Source organism: Aegilops tauschii, chromosome 6 (genome assembly GCF_002575655.3).
Source record: "Aegilops tauschii subsp. strangulata cultivar AL8/78 chromosome 6, Aet v6.0, whole genome shotgun sequence".
Taxonomy (NCBI): Eukaryota; Viridiplantae; Streptophyta; class Magnoliopsida; order Poales; family Poaceae; genus Aegilops; species Aegilops tauschii.
Genome location: NC_053040.3, coordinates 492398845 through 492418669, shown reverse-complemented (window position 1 = coordinate 492418669; position 19825 = coordinate 492398845). Strand labels below are relative to the sequence as shown.

General features: G+C 47.7%; 4 protein-coding genes across 7 annotated transcripts; 1 reads left to right on the top strand and 3 right to left on the bottom strand.

Moving 5' to 3' along the window:
• The first annotated feature begins 276 nt into the window (after positions 1-276).
• Positions 277-2082, top strand: LOC141026257 (uncharacterized). The gene is made up of 2 exons (XM_073502269.1): positions 277-945; positions 1837-2082. The coding sequence occupies exons 1-2, from the start codon at positions 277-279 to the stop codon at positions 2080-2082; spliced, it is 915 nt and encodes a 304-aa protein (XP_073358370.1).
• Positions 2083-2979: 897 nt separating this feature from the next.
• LOC109739857 (protein LAZY 1) lies at positions 2980-8072 on the bottom strand. Its single transcript, XM_020298940.4, has 5 exons — positions 7903-8072; positions 7275-7344; positions 5307-6112; positions 3659-3926; positions 2980-3281 (listed from the first exon to the last, which is right to left on the bottom strand). Exons 1-5 carry the CDS (start codon positions 7906-7908, stop codon positions 3262-3264), a joined length of 1170 nt encoding a protein of 389 aa, XP_020154529.1. The 5' UTR covers positions 7909-8072; the 3' UTR covers positions 2980-3261.
• Positions 8073-11169: 3097 nt separating this feature from the next.
• LOC109739856 (uncharacterized) lies at positions 11170-14885 on the bottom strand. 4 transcript variants are annotated; one of them, XM_020298937.4, is made up of 11 exons: positions 14496-14885; positions 13528-13804; positions 13278-13352; positions 13114-13172; positions 12913-13048; positions 12719-12815; positions 12536-12602; positions 12258-12356; positions 11934-12023; positions 11680-11834; positions 11170-11567 (listed from the first exon to the last, which is right to left on the bottom strand). In XM_020298937.4, exons 2-11 carry the CDS (start codon positions 13781-13783, stop codon positions 11363-11365), a joined length of 1239 nt encoding a protein of 412 aa, XP_020154526.1. In that variant the 5' UTR covers positions 13784-13804; positions 14496-14885; the 3' UTR covers positions 11170-11362. The 4 variants fall into 4 exon arrangements, with proteins under 4 accessions (XP_020154526.1, XP_020154525.1, XP_020154527.1 ...); XM_020298936.4 differs by having other exon boundaries at positions 13902-14655; XM_020298938.4 differs by having other exon boundaries at positions 13528-13798; positions 14496-14641.
• A 2141-nt stretch (positions 14886-17026) lies between these two features.
• On the bottom strand, positions 17027-17752 carry LOC141026256 (uncharacterized). Its single transcript, XM_073502268.1, has one exon. The coding sequence runs from the start codon at positions 17750-17752 to the stop codon at positions 17027-17029; it is 726 nt and encodes a 241-aa protein (XP_073358369.1).
• Between the last annotated feature and the right edge of the window lie 2073 nt (positions 17753-19825).

The following is a 19825-nucleotide window of genomic DNA, read 5'->3' as shown; positions in this document are numbered from 1 at the left end:
TACAAGAAGATCAACGGAGACGACTTATTAAATGAATTTTCTCAGCGATGCAGAAAACACACGCGTACACGTGTCCTCTTGCTTGCAGCTAGCTAGCATGTTCGTACGGAATTCGGTCTCCGTGTCCGTGTACGTACTATTATGTGTTACTCACGGTTGTAATTGATCGATCCGAACTCAATCAATCAAACCGGTCCTCAATTCGTCGGCGCAGATCGACATACGGCCGGCGGCGGCGCCGTGTATCTAGCTAGCATCCGACAGAGGGCGCCAGTGATGACGTCAATGCACAACTGGTCCGATCTCCCCGACGATCTCCTCCACGTGGTCTACGTCAAAGTCCCTGGCTTGCTCCACCGCATCCGCTTCGCCGCCGTTTGCAGGTCGTGGCGAGCCTCTGCAATCGCGCCAGGGCACACGGCTCCGCCCACTGTACCGTGGCTTCTCTTCTCCTCATCGCGCGGCAATGGCGTTGATGACTTCAAGACGAAGAACATATACTGTCCCGAGGATGACCAATTCTTGCACATCCCTCTCCCGAGCATAGCGATTGGAAAGCGGTTTGTGGGAGCTTACGACGGTGGGTGGGTCGCCATGCTAGGACAGGACATGCAGCTTGCGGTCGTGAACCTCTTCTCCGGTGCTGAGGTGCCACTCCCTGCAAAGGACATGAGCACAGTCTCGTCGGGCGGCTCGAGCAACATAATTCAAAAGGTTGTCTTCTCGGAATCCCCCACCATAAGTGGATGCATGCTGGCCGCCATCATCCCCCAATGCGGCATCGCCATCTGCCGGGTTGGTTGTAAGGACAGCACGTGGACAGTAAAACAACTTGCTCCGCCAAGACTCAAGGACATAGTATTCTGCAATGGACAGCTCTATGGCCTTACCCTCTTTGAGGGCGTAATCAAGTTTGACATAGGTGTGAACGAAGACGGCAGGCCGGTAATCACCCGTGAACCCCACCAGCTTCGGATCCGAAACCTTAGCGACCCTGTCATGTGTCAAAACTACATCATTGAGTGGCATGGCAAGCTGGCGATGGTTACGAGGAATTTCCGTGTGCCTTACGTTAAAGTGTTTCAACTTGCTAAAGAATCAACATCAACGACAGAGTGCACTCATAGGTGGGAGGAGGTAACGAGCTTGGGTGACAACGCCTTATTTTTAGGGGAGATGTGGTCCAAGACAGTGTACACGGCGGCTGCTGGATGCGGCACGGTGCATAGAAACTGCATCTATACCGACGATCTCGTGCATTCAACTTGGTTGGATGACCAAGTTGACCATGAATATGACGACGCCATGTGGAGTATCAAATCAGCTGGCTGTTCTTTAATTAATCACGCTTCATGTCGCATATGGGTTCTCCCTCCAAACATCTAGCCGATCAAGAATGGTCTGAGGTGGCATCATTTTTATTTTATCCCTAGTGTCTAAGGCCAACATTTAGCATAAATTGGAACACATAGGTTGTGGAAATACCAATAATATATAAATCTGCATTTTATTATAAGATATATATGCCTTCGCGCAATCTGTAGTATGGTTTGTATATTGTCTCGTGGCATACAAAAATTATGAATTATTCATTCTTGGTTTGGTTATGTTGCTTAATATATTTACGTGTTTTGAACGTGATTAAATTTCTATTCAGATTGAGTCCTTATGTGATTCAAACATGCATGCTAATCATATAATGGTACGACTGTAGATTGTGTAGTAACAACAATCCTGACCGAAACACAAGCATGTTGTACTGTTGTCATCAACTCGGATGATCACATAAGGTGATGTCCATAGCATAGGTCATGTTACTCCCACGGTTACTCACAGAGAATCATGGCGAAAATGTGGTCCAAGGCGGTGTATGTGCCGATGGTGAGGCGCGACGGGGTGCAAAGCAACTGCATCTACACCGACAACGTGACATACTTGGTGAAGTTGGACGACCATGGTGACCATATATGTCCTACGCTAGGCGAAAGCAGTGAGGATGCCATGCAGCAGATCAAATCAGCGGGAACTATGACAGTTCCTCATTCTTCAACTGGCATGTGGGTCCTCCCTCCGGATTTCTAGCCGATAAAGCCTAGTCTAGCATGGACACCTTTAGCTTTATTCCTAGCATACACAGTATGAAGGTCAAGCTTCACCCTAATTTGGGTCATATAGATCAGAGAAATAGTAGTACGTACAGAGTAATATTTGACTCAGAGTTCTATATAAGCCTTGTTAAAATTGTCGTTGCCGATCTGTTAGATTATTTGTTCAATCTTGGCTTATGTCGTTCAATGTTATGCTAGTCGGTTTTGGGATTCCTTTTATACATGTATCGCACACTGCCACATATATAGATTCAGATCGGATCCTTATAGTGATGTAATTTAAACATACGTGCATACACAGAGCATTAGTGATGGCTACGGTGCAAGTTGGATAAAAGGTATTTTTAGACCAAACCTCTGATCCTTATTTTGCTACGCCATGAATTGTCAAACTGATACACTGAATCCGATGAAAATTGAGGGAATTGAGGCTGATTTTGACTTGGATTCTAATCCGCTTCGCCCTGCCCCCTCCCCCCTAATAATTGATCAAAAAGAGGCCTTCAGGCATCCGTGCTTAGTTAGGTCCGGTCCTAAAAACCAAGACCATGTCCGATCGGAAAATATGTTGTGGAGCTTAGGCTTAGGTGCACCTCCTGATCGGCAGCACAACGTCTCACGAGATCAATCAGAAAACACGGCCAAGTAAGTGTGCTCCTATCGTTTGGATTTGAGCGCGTACTTGTCATTGGCGGCTAGAGTAGATAGCTAGGCCCGGGCCGGCACGAGATGATCTGGAATAGCCTACGCACCAACCAGCCTGAAAGCAATCTCGCCAATCATGCAAGCAATCCACTAATAAGAGTTCATTCAAGAGGAAGCAAAGAAAGAGCAGGCCCTACTACTGTTGCACCCACACAAGGCCATCAGCTAAGTTCCCAAAGCACCAATCGCATCAACAGGAGGCAAATCAAATCTTAGTACACGTCGTGGTGATCTCTGTCACAAGCCCACAGGGACTTGTACACATCACCACACACTTGATTGACATGATATAATTTCACAGTCGTTTTCTCTCTTTATGATCTTGACACATACAACACATTCAGGGGGATAAGGATTGAAAACACATATGATACACACTCACTATATATGATCCAGTCGTTCATCATCACATTCAGGCCAGCAGTTGTTGATTCTTCCTTGCATCCATCTATAATTCCAGTACCAGGTCTGCATCAAAGTCACAAAGACGTGAAGGTGTGAGTGTAAGTACAGTGCAATCTGCAGCATCATACAGTAGTATCTGGTTGAAGATTCTCCATATGATAGTAAGGAACATATCTCTCGCTGTCAGGTGTCCATTTTAGTGATGGAATTACTGTGCATATGCTAGATTGATATAGCTGGCTAATTCTTGAACATTCTCCAAAAATAGTAGGGAATATCTCACTGTCAAGTGTCCATTTAGGTGATGGGAAAGGTTGTTACTGTACATGCATGCTAGGTGGTTTCGAGAATGAATGATGGGCATGCACAAGCACTATTAGTAACACTGACTGATCCACTAGAAAGAGAAAGAAAAGGCGATATTAATTAATTGCACTCACAGTCTGCGTCGGTCTTGATCCAGTGGCCGCTCTTGTCGCCGTTGAGCTCCTCACCGCCGTCGTCAACAGGGGAGGCGCTGAAGGAGCGCTTCGTGCAGCAGCAGCCGAAGCTCAGCCTGCGTGGCCCGGTCTTCTTCGGAGTCGGTGAGGGCACCGACTCGTCGGTGGCACCGCCACCGCCGCCGTTGTCTGGGGTACCCCGCTTGCGGTTCTTCTTGGTCAGCATAGTGCTTTCAGGGTAGACTTTCCTGTGGAAGATTTTCAGGATCTGCAATACACATGAACAAATTAACGCTTCTTCCTTTGAATGAACTCTACCTGGAAAAATAAAACATATATTCCAATTTAAAGCATCATGTCAAAGGCTAAGGCCAGGCATCTTTCTTAAGTGGCTAAGGATAAACTGACAAATGAAATGGTCCATCAAGAAAGTTGGGATGCATAATGATAGCATTAGACAGGAGTTTCCAAACAAATTGCCATGTCAACTCAATGCGCCCACTTTTACCAACAAGTTGACAATACCCTAGTTGGCACTTGGCAGCCGTACGCATTGATCAGAAGCTAGATTGGAATGGACGTTTCCCATAGGAACATAACTAATAATTATGATAATGATGGTTGAAACGAAATGATATTACTGAAGCAGTTGTGTGAATAATTAATAAAATGACTGCATGCATCGTCCAGATGCAGAGGCCGGGGGTCCTCCTCCTTTTCTAAAAAAGAATAGAGGATCACCAGATCATCTAATTGCAAGGTCTCTTCTGATCAGTAATTGGACTTTTAGTGCTGCTTTGATCTTTTGCTTGGTAATTCATTAACTATATATATATATATATATATATATATATATATATATATATATATATATATATATATATATATATAGATAAGTGAATTGTTAAGTACTGTTGGACCAATTTCCAACACACCTATGCTGAACCCTAAAGCAAACTGCCAAAGAAAAACAGACAATGATTTTTTTTCCTTTTGAAATTGTAACGTGCTCAGAGGTGATTGATTGGACAAAAGATCATAATCATTTCTGATAATTCTACCGAAAGATCCATCAAATAATTAGGTCTAATGGTTTTTTTCTTCCTTTTCGTCCCTGATTTTTATGGATTGACAAATACATAAATATTCCAAATAAGCTCAGTATATTTTTCAATTTTGATAACTAGCTAGCTAACTGCTTAAAATGTTCAATTAAGCTATAATTTAACTACTTGTGTTTTTAATTTGAAAACTTAGTGCAATGTATAGTGATACAATTAGTAGGGATGATATTATTGTGACGTGATAATTGTGTTACTCAACTCAAATAAAATATTGTCTGCCTATGTCTTAGGATCGGTTCAAAGTGCAAGTTGCAACTCTCATTAAACCGAATTATATTTCCAAAAATCTAGTTGAGACAGAAATATTTCAATGGACTGAAAAATAGCGAAAATGGTTAAAACATATTGACCAGTCATACAGAACGTAATACATATGCAATGGTCAAAGCCCAAAGAGAGAAACTCAAACAATAATGTCGATGTTTAGGAATTAACAAAAAGTAGAGTAATTTACAGCCAAAGATCAATTAATTTGTCGAATTTATAGACGATGTGCCAAAGGAAACGAGGAACAAGAAGCGTACCTTTTGAAACTTGCTCTTGGCCGTTGCACTGGCTGGCACTCCGTCGCCGCCAGCGCCTTTCTCATCCTTCACCCTCCACTTCTTCGTCCTTTTGTGACCGCCGTCTCCGCCTTTCCCTACTTTCCCTTCCTCCCTCTCACCACCATCCTCGCTCTCCTGGACGGCGACTAGGGCCCCCTTCTCTTCCGTGAAGCGTGTCCGCATGAACAACTCACCGAGCGAGGCACGACGTCCACCGCCGTTTGGCTTCTCTGGCCATGATTCAGTGTCGCTGCACACTGGGGAACCAAGTAGGAAGCCCTGCAGTGGGCAATCGATGCCCATGGCGAAGCTTACCCGTGCCGACGGCACGTTGCTGCCCCCGAGGACCTTCTCCAACTCAGCGCTCACCAGCATGAGTTCGTCCTCCGTGGTGGCGACGTCATCTTTTTCCGCGATCGCCTCGACGCTGACCATCACCTTCTCCGCGGTGGTGGACTCAAGCTGGGGGAAGGTGAAGGTAGGTGTGAGAGCACCATCATCAACATTGCCATCGTTAACTTCGTCGATGGTGCCATCGATGTTGTCAAGGTCAATGTCGACGCAGTCGTCATCATCAACATCATAGTCTTCGTGGCCCTCGTCTTCTCCGGGGACATTAATGGCGGCGAACCCTAGCGTGCCAATGGTAAGGAGGCCGCTGCCGCCGAAGGTGAAGAGGTCGTCGGCGTTGACCGGCGGTGAAGGATGGTTGGCGACGAAAGCATCATCATCGTAGTACTCGTGGTCCTGCGAGGCTAGTCCAGCGATGCAGTTGCAGGCCCCGCCTACATTGAACATATTAAGAACCATACATTTGCTAAATCATTTCAACCTTTTTCCTTTTGGGGGATAGACCAATCCAATTGTTGACTATGTGATATTCATAAATCCGCGTTCAGAAAAAAAAAGGATATCAATTGACATGCATATATAGAGGCTTGACAACTTCGATGGTTAGATGGGAAAACTGTCCTGGCAGCACACATTGAACTTGTTTTAATTTTTCCAAACTAAATTTACAATGTAATTTATGGAACTTAGAAGAAAAAATGGCTAGCCAAACTATGAGACAAAGCAACACACTGGTTGCTAACAGTGATGCCAAACAGGCTCCTAGGCCACCAATCCCAAGTTGCAGACTGGTCGACAATGCCGTGCGTAGGCCCTATCATCTCCCCAAGGAATGTGCCCTCGTGATCCAGGAATACATACGGGCATTTGGAAACAGAAGGGAAAAAACACATTGGACAAGGTTGGTTGGAGTATATGCTTAAAGAAATACTCCGTACTATCTATCTATAGAATTATTTGGGTGCCACAGTTGGACTGGCTATGCTCAAGCTGGAAAGGAGTGGCATGTGTGTAGGCCGGGTTTGCCATGCCCAATGCGACCAAGAGCAAGATGGCAAATCAACGTGCATAGATTTCCCTGGGTGGTCCATAGTATATACTGTTCAAATCCCGGCATGCAACTGTACACTAACGAAAAAATGATCCATCCTTCACGTATGTACCGTTATCCTAGCAAATTATACATGATTCGAGATCCCACGGGGAAGGAACCCCGTGGAAAGTATATATATTAAGATAAAGCCTTTCTGGATATACTCTATATGATATCGAAGATTCGCTTCTGACGGTCAGAAAGGATGGGCCACTACGACGTTACCACTGGACTATTGCCCAGCTTTCCAAAACACACACGTATCACAAAGCAGCTAAAAAATATCACCGATGCATGGGCCTCATATCTAGCCGTATATTCTTGGTCCGTAGTAAATGGTCAGCACCTTCGGATGCGGGCCAAAAGACCAGTATATAAGTAAAACTTGGGTGTAACTTAAAAACAACGTGGATCAGATGGTCGCGCTACTAGTACGAGAGAAGCATGAAAGATGAGTATATAAAAAGTGAGTGCATCGACGGATAGTAAGCCAGCGTATATACCTCCGGTGGTGTTGAACTCTTTGAAGACGTCGTTATTGCTTCGCAGCTTCCGGTGCATCCAACCCAGGAGCTGTGACACCAAGAACACAAGATGGTGATGAACTGATGGATGAAACTGCCATTTGTATTAGCTAAACTGAAGAGAGCGAGCCGGGCCTTGATGGAAACGTTTTCTCGTGATTAATCAGACCGCAAATCACAAAGCAACAAAGCTTTTTGCCACATTATTGGCAAACAAAACAGTAAAGAAAACTGCCAAGTGAGAAGAGGGGCATGATCCCTGCATGGCCTTCGCCCTGCAATGCTCGAGATAAAAAACGGCCGAGGCAGCCAACATGAAGGAAACCAAACAAAGGGGGAGCAGTGAAAGCGCGCGAAAGCAGCATCAAGCCGGCACCCGAAGCAGAGAAACACAAATTAAAATGTGAACCAGTGGCTGCAAGAGACGTACTACCTCCGTTCTTAAATATAAGACGTTTGGGCAGTTTAATTTAAACGGCCAAAACGTCTGATATTTACGAACGGAGCTGGTGTAGATAATAAGAAAAATAAAAAGGAAATGCGTAGTAGCGATATGATCTTGAGGAAGGAAGGGAGCAAGCAAGGGAGGGAGGCGCTGACGGCATACCGTCATGTTGGAGAGGCTCGCGTAGCTGATCTATCGGAGAGGGTGGGGGGAGGAGGAGGGCATTAATAATGGAGGAAGAGGGAAGGTAGGCACTGCAGATGCGAGGCAGGAGAGGGTGATCCGGTCATGGGTTGCAGTCGGTAGATGGAAACATGGGGAAGGCTACAAATGGAATGGCCGAGCAGGCCAGGGTCCCGTCCGTCCCTCCCTCCCATGTATGCCTGCTAGACTAGCTAGCCTAGCTAGCTACTGTAGCCAGTACTCCATCCATGCACGCCCACAACACATGTACTTTGTCCGGCATCTCACAGCGACGTGCGCGCGTGTCAGAGTCATCAGTGAGTGATCTCGCTCTCACTCTCACTCCGGCAGATGGTACGTGCACGATCGTGTGGTGCTTTTGCTTTTGATGTGGGGACATATATCCATCCATCCATCCAGGTAAAGTAGAGTACTAAAGTAAAGTCGCGACGTGGGTGCGAACAGACAGAATGGTTAAATCCAGGTGAAGTTCTGTTTTTCTTAGAACATCTACAGTCAAGCGCCTCAAACGCCCGGGCGAATGACCGGTCATAAAAACCGATCCAATCGTGTAAACATTCAGGTTGTCCGGCGTCCATCATATCCAGCCCAAATGAAGGGTGGATATGGGCCGGCCGGGTCCATCCGCCACGTCAGCATGGCCATCACCGACCCTACTCCATTCCCACAAAAAAACTAAACCAGAACCCTAACTCAGTTCATTCTTCCTTTCGCTTTGTCCCCTCTCCGATTTGAATCGAATCCGCCGACCCCGGCAAGGATGTCGAGCTCCGGCTCCGAACTCAACATCCACGAGGAGCTGACCCTCCGCATTGCGTTGGAGCGGTCCAAGGTGGACGGGGGGGGGGGGGGGGGGGGGGGGGGGGGGGAGCTCCGGATCTACCCTGCTCCCGTGCCGGCGTAGCGCGGATGCCGGAGCTGGCGCAGCTCCACAAGGGTTGTGCAATCCGCGCCGCCCACACGTCGTCCCCTTCGCCCGCCGGCCGCTGCTCCACGAGGGCAGCGGTGGGTGCTAGTGCCTGCTCTGCCGGCCCGGACACGCACGCCAGAATCGGAGGTGCCTGTCGCCCCCCGCGAGATGCAACGGGCAAAGAAGAGGGACGCGGCGGAGCAATCTGCGTGCCGCCGCGGCGGGTTGCCGGTGGAGCCCAACAAGGACGTGAAGCTCCTTACTTGGGTCTACTGCCGGTCACTGACGACGAAGGAGACGGGTGCTCGTGGGCGCTACGGAGGAAGAACACGAAGGTGATCTGACTTGCCATTGAGTTGTCGGAGCCCGAGGTGATGAAGGCGGCTCGGGTGGCGAAGCTGAAGCCGCCAGAAGACAGGGCCGTCCGACAGATGAAGGGGCTCATTGTCATCTCTGACTACTCGTCCGATGACGGCGACGACCACGGCTCCTCCTCTGACGACTCAGACGATCCAATATCAGCCGCAAACGCCTATAGCTGCGCCGATGATCGAAAGGGCAAAGGGTCGGCGAGAAAGTGGTGATCCCGCTCCTCCTCCGTTTATATTGTCGTTTTCCAGTTGTTTATAAGTTTAGAATTAGAACGTGTCCGCCGATGAACGTTGGTAATCTTATGGATAGTGTAAAATGGATTTATGTGCATTTCATCGTGAATTTGATGTCGAACTTTTGTTTTTGCCTTTTGACCATGTAGAGTAGTTCATCGTATTGCACTTCTGATATGAACATACCGTGTGGATATATATGAGGTAGGCGGCTACATGGGTGAGAATTTGGGTGAGAATTTTCGTGGACGTATACCGCGCCGGATTTGGTAATCGTGGCCGTAGATGCTCTTACCTGGCCCGAGTGGCCGCTGCTCGACCGTCGTGGCCGGGGACGTGCCGGCGCTTCGCCTCCATCCTCCTCCCTGTCTCAGGTGGCCTGCTCCACCGCCAACGCCGGTGACCTCGAACTAGCAGTGCTACTAGCCTCGAGCTGGAATCCGGCGCAAGATTGGGAGCCGGCGGCGGCGGTCCGGCGTGTGGGATCTGGGGTGGGATGGTCTCGGTCGGTCTAGCTACATAGCATATCCAGATGTGGAATGGGCCCGATGCAAGCCCGGCCCAGGTCCTCTCAGCGGCAGCCCAGCCTAGCTCATACGCCTCCGGCGAAACAAATGCGACGGCCTCGCCGCCGCCGGAGCGAGGCACGGCAGGCCGAAGTTCCTAAGGCACATGAGGGTGCAGGCGGCCGTGGCGCACACCAGGCAGGGTACGAGCCGTGCCCTGGCTGCTAGCGCTCTGCAAGCGGACGCTGTTCTCCCGGCCGGCGACGCCCGGCATCAGTTCCCACCTTGTGAATGCCGGGGCCACGTCCACGCTTCCGCGGGCCATCCCGGCATTCCCGGACGGCCCATGAACGTCCTCGAGCTTCCCGCGCCGGCACGCGCCAAGTGTTCGACGAAATGCCGCCACGCCCACGCCGCCGTGTGGCTGCCCCGGTTCGCCTGGGAAGCGACGCCGAGCGAATCCTCGGCCACTGTCGCGCTCGATGGGATGCCGGGCGTGTCGGCCGACAAGTCCGACATCTCCGAGGTGCTCACCGTCACCAGCGCGGTTGGAGGTTTCTCCCTGTTTGTTTCCAGAGCTATGCGTGGATGCTACTGCCTACTAGCCTGCTAGTACAATAATGGCATCGGAGTTCCAGCTGTTTCTTATATTATAGCACAATGGTAATCCAATCCGAGCAGAGATACAGCACGATGTTAGGTTGACGACTTTGATGTGCTGCTAAGCCATGCAAGCTTGTGGCAGGCAAACATATACAGAGGAGAGCAGAACCATTGGACACATCACACACCACAGTATTCAATGCAGAACCAAAATGGTGTCCTGGAAGTATGGTTACAGACTTTCAGTCAACACTGATGCGAAAGAATGTTGGGGCTTACAGCATTTCCTGTAAGAAGATGCAGCTGTGGCACAGTGGGATCCTGGAATCCTGAAACTTAATTTTCATGGTAACACCGGTCATCTGATTACTGGTTTTTCTATGCCGCTTCAGTGGAGAATGCGTACTGTAGGTGTCACATTCACGGCGGCATTTTTATACTCCCTGTTTGATGGTCTTGTGTCCTGCATCTTCAGCAATTTTGGGTCTTGTAGCCCTTTCTACAAGTGATTGGTGTTTGTGATACTAGCTAGAGATACGGAGATGTACTCATGGACATGGACTGGTACATCCTTGAACAACAACACATGGCAATTGCTCTATTTCGGCTGCTGAAACTAGCTCAAGAATGTTATTCCTTTCGGTGACTGGCATTTCCAGATTGTGCGGTTCAGTTCATCATCTGATTCGGCCACAAATTAATCATCCATCCATCTATGGGAAATTACACATCAGATTACTTAGAATCTAGTGAGTCGAGGACCTGCATACAGACATGCTTCAGCTGGCAGCTAGTCAGTCATTTGCAGAAGCAGCGTCTGTGCGAGGAAGCCGGTACTCCTCCGGCTGGAGGGCCACCGCAAAATCCGGCAGCGCTGGCACCGTCTCGTGTGTCCTGTCAACATTGCTGTAGAGGTCCTTGTTGATGCGAACCTTGCAGTTGGAGTCCTTGTGGATCTTGTCGTGGAGGTACTTCATCGATCCCCATAGGGTCGGGCTCCTGCAGTAAAATTCAGAACACCATGAAAAACACATACAGATAGCTAGCATCGATCTCACATCGCTAGGTAAATTAATGGCAATTTTTGTTTTTGATAATATATGTAGATTGCCTTGAAAAGGGGGATGCGGTGTGGAAGGCCTCGCAGACTGCTCTGCTCTCCCTCAGGGACTCCTCCGCGGACTGCAGCGCCGCTACGGCCGCTCGGTGAGACTTCTCGGTGTTGCCTTCATCGAGGATCAACCCGTGGTAGTAGTACGCGGCAGCCTGCATGATTATTATAACGATATTGGTTAGTCATCAGAATTCGGTCATTTTTATTGTTTCGGAGTTCAGAGACATGAACAAAGCCTGCTGCATATATACTTTTGCTTCCATGTGCTTCCACTTCACAAAGAGCCTGTGCTTTTCGCCCCAGCCATCGAGCAGAGGTATGTCCGCGATGCTTTCATGTGCCTGCGGATCAAATCATCAGGATTGTGCATGTTAAAACAATGGAAGAGATTATGAATTTTTTTTCTGTAATTTAATTTTTTTAAACTATGTTATGTTTTATGTGAAGATGAACATTGTAGATATCTGTCTATTGCAAACATAAGCAGAACTCTGACATATGTATAAATGTCATCATCTAAATAGAGAAAAAAAACAGAAACAAGTTGAAATGAATGAATCAATGATGATGCCTACCTGCTGCCAGCACTTGACCATCTCACATGCCAGCCTCCTTTTGACAGCCAGGGTAGCCTTTGGACTGTCAATTGCCAACCCAAGTTGAACATCAATTGCCTGGCAAACAAGCACACACATGGATAGCATGATCGATGAACTAACCGAGAAGCTGACATCTCAACTGCATGATATCTTACTCGCACCAGGCATGATGAATCATGTGATCCCTCTCTGACTCTCTCGCTAGTTACTATCAGATATTAACAAGAAAAACAAAAGCATTGTTGTTATGTTACCTGACCGAGTGCTTGCATGCAGGTAGCTTTCAGGACCCCTTCAGACAGGTCCACGGGAAGACCTTTCCTACACGAAATGGCAGTCAGTACTCAGTCCTTGCTGAACAATAACTGAAGAAAAATGGAAGCTTGGAGCATTGCTCATCATGCCGGGCTGGCTAGGGCAAGTGGCAAGATCACCACCTCTTTTCAGGCGACATCCTGGGAAGAACTTGGTGCATGGCACACTCCAGGTGCCCGGCCGCCTTGAGGAACACCTCGACTGATGCGCGTTTGTTCTCTGAAGAAGTATGCGTCATTCAGGCAGATACAAAGAAACATTCAGAACTGTAACGGAGACTGATTCTGAAAGGGTGATGAACAGTATGATGACAGACCTTCGGATACTTTGGTGTGGTATCCCTCGAGAGACGTCTTTGGCAGGAGCAGGGAGTTTGCCTGGGATAGACGGAGCATGGCCATCATGTGCAGCACCGACAGCACCTCGTACCAGGCGCTGGGCAGTGCCGTCTCCTGCCAACATGGAGACAGGTTAATCTTCAGGTTTTATCCATGCAACAAACAAAGATTGGCTATACCTCTGCATCATCTTCTTGGTTCATCCATGCAAACTGTATCTTGTCCTCCAGCTCACTCCCTGCCAAGAGTCGAGTAACAATGATGGCAACACAAAAAAAGTCTAAAAAATCTTCAGAGAGAGATGGATCAATCACAAGGTGTACAGGTTAAAATGGTGAGCTACCATCTTTTGCCATCCCTAGAATTACTGGCAGGTACTCTTCCAAGGCCTGCACAAGATCAGCCGACGTCGATGCCCCTGCAAGCATAAGATTCCGACCGTCAAATGCAAGATTGTCAAATGCAAGGTTCAGACTGTCAGTCCCCAAGTTCATAATGTTGCATACAAGATTCAGACTGTCAGGTACCAAATTCAGACAAACACTAGCACTATCAACAACTGTGTAACAAATGAATCATGGACGAAGACGAACCATGCTGTGTGGCCGCACGCCTGCGGGGCTTGGTGACGGCGAGCGCCTCACGGGCGGCCATGTTGGCGATGCGGTCCCTTGACGCGGCCAGCCGCTCGGTGAGCCGCCTCGGGAGGCTGTCGGCGAGCGGCGGGGGCAGCTCCAGGGGCTCGGGGACGCGCAGCCCCGGCACGAAGACGGCCACCTCGCCGATGCTGGCAGGCCGCCTCCTGATCAGCACGCTGGCGTCATCCGGCTTGGAGCTGAAGCACCCCATCTGTCAGCCTATCTCCTGCAGCTGCAGGTGAGAGATCATGAAGCACTGGACAGGAGAAGTAATTCAGAGATGAAGACTTGGCTACACAGAGAATGAGAGAAGAGAACAGAGGTGCCACCTCAGAGCCCCGGGGGTATGAAGTATGAGCTCAAGCTGCAGCAGGATCAATGGTGGTGCAAGTTGCATGAGGGAGAGGTAGGCAAGAAGAGGAGAATCTGAAGCCCGGGTGCTAAGTAATTAGGGTGCGGTGATTTTTGGTCAAATTGGACGCCAAGTTGCCAACTAACAAACTGAGGGCGCCCAATTTATGTCGCTCACGAGCCTCACATCCACGTCCAACAGCTAAGCAAAGTGGCCGCAGGCAAGCATCACGAGCATGGATCACAGCCGCGTCTCACAACTAAATTTCTCACTTTCTATTCTTCCCATGAAAACTTGTCAGTTCCCACCAAAGCTAGCAGCAAGTTGTGCCGACTTTTAACTCAGTCTCAGAGGATTGCTGTTGCCATACATATTCAGACATGGCAATGATGTACAAGTCAACTGCACACGCGACCAAAAACGGACAATAATTTGTGCCTCTTTCGAAAAAGTAAGTGTCAAGAGCATTCGGTCAGCTTGAACAAGATTACGTCTTATTTGAATTGACTGAACAATTATAGTTCAGAAAAGATTGTCAAACAAAAGTACATTCAGTACGACCTTGGGTTACCTGCTGTAGACGGATTCCGCCGGCGATCGGCGCCCTTGGCCACCCGGCGGCGGAGAGGAAGGAGGAGCTGGCGTGCTGTGCTGTGTTGCGTTGGCGGTGAGGGAGGGGAAGAGAAGAATAAAGCTCTTGTATGTAGTAGAAAGAGAAATGGCGCCCCTGCAACCGTTTGGGAGGGGCCCGTCTCCGTTTTAAAGCAGGGAGAAGCGAGCAAGGATCGATGAGTCTGACCAGTGGGCCCTTCCCATGATCCCTGCGGTTTTCTTCTTCGGTTATTGTTCCGTGACTGGTTCGATCTTTTTTTTAACGCGGTACAAACGCAAGCGCTCACGGCGATGGTTAGGAGGCCTCGCCGGCCGGGTTGATGAGGATAAAACCATGGATGGATCCAGTTCCAGTCCAGTGCGTTGCATGCAAGTAGGCCAACTATATGCGAGTGACGTGAACGTCGAGGATGGACACACTTCAAGCTTTGCCATGCCATGCAGACCAATGCAAGTTTTCTCCCTCCACCTTATCATTAATTAATTCTGTATGTATGTAAGAAATACTGTAGGTTTTTAGTGCATGCCAGCAGTATAAAATATGATATATGTATGGTACAATTGGCGTACGGTTTGGGCTTTCTTCGTTGTAAAACAATGGTAGTTCGCCAGAAGAAGCAAGTTGAGTAATTTTAACATGTTCCCTCTTATTACCTCCTCTTTTCGCATGGGAGGTAGAAAGGTAAAAGCTAATCACACCACTACTTAATCAAATCAATGGCTCAAATCTGTTATGTACTTTACCTTTTATGTGAAAAGAGGAGATAAGAAGGAGCATGCTAAAATTTGGTAAGTTAGGGTCCAGAATGGTACTTGGTCCGACACGTGTCACTATATATGTGATCAAACCTAAAATAAGACTGACGGCTGTCTGAAGGAAAGGAAAAAGAAAACGCAGGCCACTTGATGTAAGTCATATACCTCCCGTTTATTAAATAAAGGAAAGAAACATATTGATATCTCACTGACGAGTGGGTCCTATGATTATGGAGGCTGTCAATATGGCAATTCAGACTTTGCGCTTGCTCGATGGCCTCCATAATCTATATAGAGTGTGCTTCATATGGATATGAAGATTGTTAATATGGCAACTCTGCTAGAGTTACTCTAACTACATGGATGATTGTTTTTTATTTACTATATATGCATATTAGTTTTTTTATCAAGGAAAACATTGAAAAATTTGACCAAATTATACATTGCTCCCACCAACCGACAGTGGATGCTCTCTCCAAAGAACCACGTCCTCACGGCAGAGGCATTTGAGACATGTGAGAGGGGGGAGTCGACACGAAAACCACCCCGTTCCGGTGCTTCCAAAGCCACCAGCAGCATAGGATGATGATTTCTTTTTACAGAGAGAACATGATCCGATCAATTCAAGGTAAACTGTCGATCGTTCACAGAGGATCAAGTTAAATACAGGAGGTCGATGCACGCTTGGGAGTACGTCAAGAAATGCGCCAGAAACAGAGAGTGAGTACGTCAAGAAACGTCGCTGGATCAACACAGCCGTCACCTGCATTATTATTATTTTCCAAAAGGAGCTGCACCTGCATTATTAATTGCCGAGTACAAGTTCAAGAGAGAGGGATAGAGTCAGAAACATGAAAACAGCCTGGACAGAAAGCTCCTAGCAGCAGGTTGCTCTGAGCTGCAGGGCGCCGGTCACTTCAATTCAGTGCGTGCGACATGATAGCTGCGTCTGTGCCCTCAAGAGCTGCAATTAACGGCGACATGATAGCTGTGTGCCCCCTAGCTAGAACTGTAATTAACATAGATTGTCTGAGTGATAACTACTCATAGTTAAGGCTAGTCATAGTGGGGAGTAACTTAGACTAGTGTCATGCATATGACACTAGTCTATGTTACCACGTTCATAGTGCAAAGTAACAAAGAAGTAGTAACATAGATGATTGCATTTATTAACTTCAAGACTCATTTATCCTTGGGAAGTGCTATGTTATAGTAACATATTATGTTATTCTAATCACCTCTCTCCTGATTAACTACTTACCACATAAGCAATTTTGCATTGGGTGCGTTATGTTACAAGCTATGTTACTCCCACTATGACCAACCTAATACCAGTGGATGGAGATGTATCATCATGTTTGTACCAGCTGCACTGGATCACTCGCAGTCGTGCAAGCTTTTGTTAAGACCTTTTACTTCTGACCCGCAAAAAAAGAGACCTTTTACTTCTTATGTTGTGTGTTCTATGTATGTTAACTCTGGGCCCGGCTTGGCTGACTTGGAGTGGTCAAGTCACAGCTACGGTTCTCTGACTTGGTCATTTTGAACCGTGGGATCAAAAACAAGTGGTGAAGATTGTTTCATTGTATACAAGTTTTTTTTTTTGACCGTAATGGCAGGTGCTCTGCCTTTTCATTAAGAGAGGGAAAACTGTACAACAGATCGAAGAATCAGCCGGGAAAGCAAAGCATTAAGCCAGAGATGCGACATGCATCCTGGCGAGAACAAATGGTACTACTCCCATGCCTCCTTCAGGAGGCCTAATTCATCCCTAATCAAAGAACATACCCCCGCGGCAGAGCGCCGTTGATTCTGAAAGATCCGCATGTTGCGCTTGTTCCATAGGTTCCAAGCTACGTACACAGCCCCCGTACACTCGTCCAGCAATACTCCTTTTTTCTTTAGTTTGAAAGTCTTATCCCACCAGGTGTTGATAGAGGAGGATTGGAGCGCAGCCGTCGCAGCATTACTGAACTGATTGGCCATCAGGTGCCAGACCTCCTTCGCAAATGGACAGCCCAGGATGATGTGGTTAGCCGATTCAAGGACCTGATCGCAGACGCAACAAGTGGCCTGATGCTCCCATCCTCTACGCTGCAAGCGATCGGCCGTCCAGAGGCGGTTCTGGATAAGGGTCCAAATGAAGAATTGGACCTTAGATTCAGCCTTCACCTTCCACACTCTTAATAAGCGCGGCATTGGAATACGCGCAATGAATTGCTGCTCATATGCAGACTTGGCCGAGTAGTTCCCATTGGCCGAGATGTTCCAAGTGATCTTATCCTCCTCTCCATTTAAGCTGAATTGCTGAACTTTATGCCAAAGAGAAACAAATGACTGCAGCAGTTCAGCCGAGGCCATGCGCTGCAGCCCCTTCATCCATCCACCCTCGCGAATAGCATCAGCCACAGAAATCATCTTGTGTTTCGCAATGTTATAGAGGCCAGGTGCCAATTCCATAGGTGCCACTCCATCCATCCAACGATCAGTCCAGAAAGTGGTTCTCGCTCCATTTCCAACAGTAATTTTTGTGCATGACTGAAAGAGTTGTTGATCAGCAGCGTCACACGGTGTAGGAGTCCCCTTCCACGGTCTATCCATATCGTCCCACTCAAACCAGGGCCAGCGCAGCCGCAAGGCCGTGCTGAAGGCGGAAAGGTATTTGATGCCTAGTCCTCCAACTGCTTTGGGTGCGCAGATTCGCTTCCAATTCACCAAACATTTGCCCTCATGAGCTTCCTCGTCGGCATTCCACAGAAAGTTTCTTCTTAGTTTATCAAATTTTTTATGAACCACTTGTAAGGTGCAAAGATCGTCAGAAAGAAGGTCACCGTGCTAGTGACCACCGAATTGATGAGAGCCAGCCTCCCGGTTCGTTGCAAAAGCCTTCCTTTCCAAGCTCTTAACGTAGCAGCCCCTTTATCCAAGTAAGGTTGAAGGTCAATCCGTCGAAGTTTGCGGGTGGAGAGGGGAAGGCCCAAATAAGTGCACGGAAAGGAGCCTCCCAGCCCTCCAAACTGTTGGACCAACTCAGAGATATTCAGATCATTGCACTGTATTGGGTAGATAACACATTTGGCTTCATTAATCTTTAACCCGGAGATCTCTCCAAACGTCGAGAGAATCCGCTTCACGGCAGCAATCTCATCACAGCAAGGGTTCACAAAAAGTGCAGCGTCATCCGCATAGAAACTTGTGCGAAGGCGGGCAGCCCTCAACGGAATGGGGGAGAGGATGCTTTCCTCAGTAGCCCTCTGAAACAACCGCTGCAATGGGTCCAAGGCGAGTATGAATAACATTGGGGACAGGGGGTCGCTCTGCCTCAAACCCTTCTTGTGCAGAAAAGGAACACCAGGGGCTCTGTTGAGCATAACCCGAGAGGAAGCCGAAGCCAGCAGAATACTAATCATGTCTCTCCAACGCTGCCCAAAACCAAACGCTTCCAACACCTCCAACAAATAAGGCCAACTAACCGAATCAAACGCTTTGGCAATATACAACTTAAGAAACAAGAGAGGCTTCTTCCTCTTATGGGCGACACTGTGGCATCTATCCCATTAATTAATCCTATAGCATCAAATCCGTGTCGTTGATATGGAGTCCGATGACTCTCAGAGGGGTAAGTCATTGGCATTGTAGCCACACCAACTCGCCAAGCCAGCCAATCCCAAGCGGTTAACTATATCCATCTTACGTACGGCCACAGTCGCACAGAAGGATCGTCTCATCATACGTCCATCGACGAGCTTGAAACAACAGCCATATATCGATCGTAGGGCAAGTGCTTGGCTGGAAGCTAACTTAATTTGCCATAGTTTGTTCAATAATTATTTTACCAAAGTTGTATATATAGTCTTATGTGTTCAAATCTATAGCCATATTTAACTTATTAGTAAAACTAGCCTAACACGAAACACGCCAATGTGTAGCTAGGAAGCACACAATTACTTAATAGTTACTTTTCCTTGGTAAAGTTCATGACAAGATATCAAAGAACACATATGATGAATAATCATCATATTGGACGTTCTGTATGAGGTTTTAGTGAGTAAACTATTTTATCTGCGCCGGGGAAGAAGTTGAGGAGGGAGCGCCGGAAGATGGCCTCCTGGATTTAGGGCGAAGAACATGAGGAGGAGAATGGCATCATATGGGGGCATGGAGAGGATAGTTGAGGATAATTTCAAGAGGACACCAGCTCAAAGGAGAATGAGAGAAGGGGCTAGCTAGGAGGAAAATGACACGACGCAACAAGTGCCGCAGGAGGGGGGGGGGGGGTAAGTGGTGGATACGTAACTGTTGTGCTACAGTTAACGTACAACCATTTTTTGGTAAACAATTTATTTTTGATCTTTTCCATGTCTTATTCTATCCTCTCTTGACCTACAATCGAGAGAAAGGAAATTCAATTGACAACCATAAATATGTATTAGGTGCTCGTAGGCTTTTGTCCTGTAGTACATCTCTCGAGACCATAAGAGCAAGTACAATAGTGGGCTATAAGCCCGCTTACATGGCACTTTTGTCTATGTG

Coding starts and splice junctions, on each gene's coding strand:
- LOC109739857 (XM_020298940.4), bottom strand. Junction 6,113..7,274: donor AGAGTTCAACACCACCGGAG/GTATATACGCTG, acceptor TGTTCAATGTAG/GCGGGGCCTGCAACTGCATC. Junction 3,282..3,658: donor GATCAAGACCGACGCAGACT/GTGAGTGCAATT, acceptor ACTTTGATGCAG/ACCTGGTACTGGAATTATAG.
- LOC141026256 (XM_073502268.1), bottom strand. CDS start 17,752: ATGGAATTGGCACCTGGCCTCTATAACATTGCGAAACACAAGATGATT.
- LOC141026257 (XM_073502269.1), top strand. CDS start 277: ATGACGTCAATGCACAACTGGTCCGATCTCCCCGACGATCTCCTCCAC. Junction 946..1,836: donor TGAACGAAGACGGCAGGCCG/GTAATCACCCGT, acceptor GGTTACTCACAG/AGAATCATGGCGAAAATGTG.
- LOC109739856 (XM_020298937.4), bottom strand. CDS start 13,783: ATGGGGTGCTTCAGCTCCAAGCCGGATGACGCCAGCGTGCTGATCAGG. Junction 12,816..12,912: donor CCACACCAAAGTATCCGAAG/GTCTGTCATCAT, acceptor ATACTTCTTCAG/AGAACAAACGCGCATCAGTC. Junction 12,357..12,535: donor GCATGCAAGCACTCGGTCAG/GTAACATAACAA, acceptor CTTGTTTGCCAG/GCAATTGATGTTCAACTTGG.